Source organism: Leptidea sinapis, chromosome 33 (assembly GCF_905404315.1).
Source record: "Leptidea sinapis chromosome 33, ilLepSina1.1, whole genome shotgun sequence".
NCBI classification, from domain to species: Eukaryota; Metazoa; Arthropoda; class Insecta; order Lepidoptera; family Pieridae; genus Leptidea; species Leptidea sinapis.
This window is the reverse complement of record NC_066297.1, coordinates 11,114,092-11,119,621: the sequence shown is the minus strand read 5'-3', so window position 1 is coordinate 11,119,621 and position 5,530 is coordinate 11,114,092. Positions and strand designations below refer to the sequence as shown.

At 32.8% G+C, this 5,530-nt stretch overlaps 1 protein-coding gene across 1 annotated transcript; it reads left to right on the top strand.

Annotated features, from left to right (window-relative positions):
• The first annotated feature begins 248 nt into the window (after positions 1-248).
• On the top strand, positions 249-3,506 carry LOC126974757 (carboxypeptidase Q-like). Its single transcript, XM_050822366.1, has 3 exons — positions 249-519; positions 1,178-1,307; positions 2,315-3,506. Exons 1-3 carry the CDS (start codon positions 287-289, stop codon positions 3,404-3,406), a joined length of 1,455 nt encoding a protein of 484 aa, XP_050678323.1. The 5' UTR covers positions 249-286; the 3' UTR covers positions 3,407-3,506.
• The last annotated feature ends 2,024 nt before the right edge of the window (positions 3,507-5,530 follow it).

Here is a 5,530-nt window from a genome sequence, read left to right as displayed (position 1 = left end):
GTAATTACTGAAAAATAACTTATAAAATCTGCACATAACTAAGCACTTGAATTTCTACAATAGAGAATATTCTTGTACTATTTTCCTCGATAGATAGATCACAAAAACGGTGTTGTATAATATTTTATGTGCAATGAAATCAGATAAGATATTAGCAATCTCATGTAAGCCCATCTCAATTTTATCCATCTCTTCAATGCTAAGGCGAACGTCTATTCAATATAAGGACATATTGATTGTTACTCCGAGATAAGATAGACGTGTAAGAAAAGGGGCTCAAGTTATCATGCGATCGCAATATCTGCGAGGCAGCGGCAGGAAAATGTATTTCGGCCGAATCGCTGTAATCTTTTTTATTATAAGTATAAGTGAGGCAAAGTCTGTCGCAAAAAGTTTGAATAAATGTCAAACGCTGCTGAGTGATGATTTAATAAACGAGATAGCATCTTACAAAGATGTTAAAGAAGAAATATTCAGATACGTGACTGAGGGCGATTTTAAAAGTAAAACCTACGATGAGTAAGTAGTCTAATATATTGCCATTCGTATTTTATTTACTGATTTCACTTTATTTATTCAGATATATTCATAAATAGCTAAAAGTTAACGAACGACCACAAGCTACTACTCCAGGAGTCAATTTTTGGGGCTACTGACAAACAAGTATTACATTGGCGCCACACCATTTTTTTCTTTTTAAGTATAGAATTGTATTATTCAATTAGTTTTATTGTTTGTAAGACTTTATTATCTATACTGTTTTGTTATTTAATTGTGAGGTGGTGATTTGATATCAATAAATTATTATTTTATTCTCATACGTTGTACGTTTATGTTATATCAGTGTCCTAAAAATCAATGAATATAAAGCAATAGTATATAGATCTATTTATAATTCTAATGTGAATAAAATGTTCCTATCCTAAACTTACTTCTTACAAACTTAAGTTCCAAGTTCTAATTATTGAAAAATGATTTTAAAATGTATATTACACTATCATGGAATACAAAATGCCATTTTTGGACCTTGTTAGTAGAGTCTAGTTTGTCTATGGAGTAACGAATTGTGGGTTTATTTCTGTGAATTTATCCAGTACTTTAAATAACAAACAGTAATCACAATAGTCGATCGCCACTTTCGTATTGTTATGCAAGATATTTATTTTTTTATTTACAGATTAGCTAAGTTTGTCGATAAATTTGGTGCTCGTCCATCTGGATCTCAAGTGCTAGAAGATTCTATAGATTATATGATTCAGATAACCAAAGATGAAGACATAAATGACATAGTTACAGAAGAGCTTGAGGTAATTGAACCTAAAAATTTATGTATAGGCATCGAAATTATTCAGTTTTTTAATTTTTATAAATTTAATTATTATGCTTTATGTCTCTAAATTTTCACTATATCAATATTGTTATTTTTTCTGATAATAAGGGACTAGACCAGGACGTTCAGCTGATGGTAAGTCATACGGCCTGCCCATTACATTGCAGTACCGCTTAGGATTCTTGAAAAACCCAATAATTCTGAGTTGCACTAAAATTGCGCTCGTCACCTTGAGACTTAAGATGTAAAGTCTCATTTGCCCAATAATTTCACTAGCTGTGGCGCCCTTCAGACCCAAACACAATAATGCTAACACTACTGCTTCACGGCAGAAGTAGGCGCCGTTGTGGTACCCATAACCTATCCGGCATGCTGTGCAAAGGAGCCTCCCACTAGTAAAATGGTATTTAATTACACTCCCACTGGTATTTAATGTTTGTTTTATGCATTATTGGAATAAATATTGAAATAGAGAATCCAACTGTGTGATCGACTTGATTAACGGCCATTCCTAATATTCAGTCTATCTCCGGTTGTGACCTACTTCAGATAAAAAATCGTAACTATGGTTGACTTTTCTGTTCCAATAAACTTATAGACGGTAAATTATCTTTTCCGTACACGCTGTCTGTCAATGGGACGACGTATAGCTTGCCAGCGATAGAAGTTTGTATGAAAATTGCAACAGTGAACAGGCGATAAGATTGACTTATCGGGTATATTGGGACAGCTTCAGATTATTGACAGCTAATGACTGATAGTAGACGGTAGCAATTTATCTCTATCTATAGATAGTATAATGGGAACGGCCGTTAGAGATTGTGTATAGAAGAATAAACACTTGATATAAATATTAAAATATATATTAAGATAAATTCGTTAATTGACGTATATATATATTACGTACGTAACATTAAGTCTTAAACCTTTAAAGTATGTGATATTTTATGGTAAAGCAAACATGTTTTTTTTTTAATTTTTCAGGTACCACACTGGATAAGAGAACAAGAAAAAATTACTATGTTGGAGCCAAGATCTAAACATGTTGCTGTATTGGGATTAGGTAAAAGCGTCAGCACACCACCTGAGGGCATTACAGCTGAGGTCATTGTATTTTCTAATTTTGATCAACTTGCTGAGACCCCAAGACAAGATATAGATGGTAAAATTGTGTTGTTTGATCCAATATTTACTACTTATGCGGAAACAGTTGTATATAGAAGTCAAGGTGCTGTGAAAGCAGCAGAAAAAGGGGCCACTGCTTCCTTAGTAAGATCCATAGCGCCATTTTCAATTAATACTCCACATACCGGTTCTCAATATTACTCGGATAGTGTGCCTAAAATTCCAACAGCAGCTATCACTCTAGAAGACGCTGATTTAATTAGACGATTTTACGACAGAGGTGAAAAAGTTGTCCTGAATATCAAAATGACTTCCTCGTATGAAACGAAGATTTCAAGAAATACTATTATTGACTACAAAGGAATTGAAAATCCAGAAAAACTTGTAATAGTGTCAGGCCATATCGATAGTTGGGATGTTGGTCAAGGTGCAATGGATGATGGAGGTGGACTGTTCATCAGCTGGGCGGCACCAGTTATTCTAAAAAGGTTGAATTTAAGACCCAAAAGGACAATCAGATCGATATTTTGGACAGCTGAAGAATTAGGATTGATTGGAGCATACGATTATGAAGAAAGACATAGAAATGAAAGCAATAACATTAATTTTATTATGGAATCTGATGAAGGTACATTTTCACCGTTAGGGTTGGTCGTTGCCGGAAATGAAGAAGCCCGATGCATCATTGCAGAAATTTTAAAGCTATTTGAATCGATTAATGCTTCAACATTGGTAGAATCTGATAGTCCAGGTTCGGATATAGCTGTCATTGTCAAGACTGGTATTCCTGGCGCAAGTCTACACAATGCCAATGAAAAATATTTCTGGTTCCACCATACAGAAGGAGATACTATGAACGTAGAGAGTCCAGAAGAACTCGATTTATGTGCAGCTTTCTGGACAGCAGTTTCCTACATCATAGCAGATATATCAAGTGATATTCCACGATAGATATCCAAAACGCACATCAAATAAATATATTATAAATTTTACAAACTATATATTATATTTTTCAATATCGTCGAGTTTTTAATAAAAAAAAGCAATGTTATATTTTATGTTTAAATGATACACCTCTTCAGAAATAGAACATTTAATATTAAGAAGTTGTTGAACAAAGCTCAAGCTAGCGTTAAGTTTATATATAAAATGGAACTAATCCTAAAAGCTATTTCAATTTTATAACCTGTGGCTACAAATGGCAACCACTATTACAGTCGTACAGTTTCTACGAGAAAGTAAGCATTTATTTTGTATAATAAAGTTTGCGAGGAATGTTTACCTCCGAGACCAGTGAGTTGGAATAAGAAATGTATTTCTCAAAAATGTTCTGAGATATTTTTGAACAAACAACAATTCTCTTTACCACACGTTTCATTTCTCAATAAGTCTTAAATATTGTTATCGGTTTTATTTCTTTCCGTAAAATGTTAAGGTGCATTATCACGTTCCTTCGCAAGAAATCGTTTCACATAACAAAAAAATATATTTTGAGGGAAATTCTCTTCAATGATTTTGTGATGGTTTATATTAGTCAAGTGAAAGATGTCAAGGTGAAAGGTACTCAGACCAGTATTAACTTTAGTTACCTTTATTAGTTACCTTTGTGCTGCTAAAGAGGGCGATTTTTTTTTTACTTAGGTCTTAGAGAAAAATTTAAAGAAACTAACATGAATTGAGTACGTGTTACTTTGTTGCCTCTCAATATTTTTATAAATAATAATATAATGTATGTACAACTTAGCGACTTTTCTAGAAACTTAGGTAATCATAATTTTGTTTTGACTACTACTCGCTTAGGTCAAGTTAATAAAAAATTTGTTGGGCGATATTGAGTACTATTTATTATTATAATATTTTATGTAATATTATTTATATTATTCTGTGAGTCAACAGCGGGCAAGCATGGGGCTCACTGGAATCATCATACCCTGGAGATCAATAGAAACTATTGAACGGGGTTCGAATCACGGTAGGTGCGATAATCGTTTATATGATGAATAACCATGTTTGTTTCCGAGTCATTGATGTTTATAAGTATTTATGTATGTTTAAGTGAGTATATTGTAAATATATCGTTGTCTTGTACCCATAGTACAGGCTATGCCTAGTTTGGGGCAAGATAATTTGTGTAAGAGTGTGTCAATAATATTATTTATTACAGTTTGAGATGGATTTTAAATCGGATGTCTCAGATTTTGCGAAATTCCATTGTTAAAGATAAAAGTGTTAAATTGTTATTGCTCGCCTGGAAGATGTTGTTGGCTGCAGTAGGCATTAAATAGCCAATACTCTTGTCAGGATCCAATGAGATAACGTGAAGGACTTTCTTCCAGAGATTTTGATTAAATCTTTACAATATAAAAAAAACATCTAGTAAATTATCGCTATAAATCTCGTACATTCCTGCAATGCAGCTTAATATTTTATGAAACAAAAATTAAAACGCCGTATTAATCTAACATCTTGAAAAGAAAAAACGCTCAAATAATTATGAAAAATTCAAATCGTTCGCATTAATTGAAACTTTTCATTTAAACGTTTTTCATTAAACTTTTTAATAGAGTTTAACAACTTTTAAGCGAAATGGGAATTCAGAGTGGTTTAATTTTGTGATTAATGGACGAATTCAACGCTTGTGATACGTCACAAAATAGGCCAAATGCTAAATGATTTTTTTTTATTGAAATGGAGAAAAAAGTATATAGCTCCTGCGGGCCTACCATGAACTCTTATTGCGATTCAATTTACAACCTAAAATGAACTGCTTTGCTATTTCGTACCACGACGTACCATCTAATTTAGGTTGACGTCAAATCAACTGATTACATCGCAATGATGTCAAATGAATGTCAAAAATGATATCAACTGAATCGCAAATTGATTTAGTTCGTTCATTCATTCGTACCATGAGGTAATATTTCAAGCTAAACTGGATAGCTTATGAGTCAAAGTGAGCGATTCGAAAAAAGTTCCTACTTCCTTAGAGGTAAGTGAATCGTGTTGTTAATAACTTTGAAAAATAGTGAAACCATACAGAAAAGGAAAATTTTATTGATGAAAGATGAGGTGAGA

Bases quoted from the DNA above. Each gene is read 5' to 3' on its own strand.
- LOC126974757 (XM_050822366.1), top strand. From the start codon at position 287: ATGCGATCGCAATATCTGCGAGGCAGCGGCAGGAAAATGTATTTCGGC. The intron at 520-1,177 runs GTAAGTAGTCTA...TTTTATTTACAG, and splicing joins AAAAGTAAAACCTACGATGA to ATTAGCTAAGTTTGTCGATA. The intron at 1,308-2,314 runs GTAATTGAACCT...TTAATTTTTCAG, and splicing joins TAGTTACAGAAGAGCTTGAG to GTACCACACTGGATAAGAGA.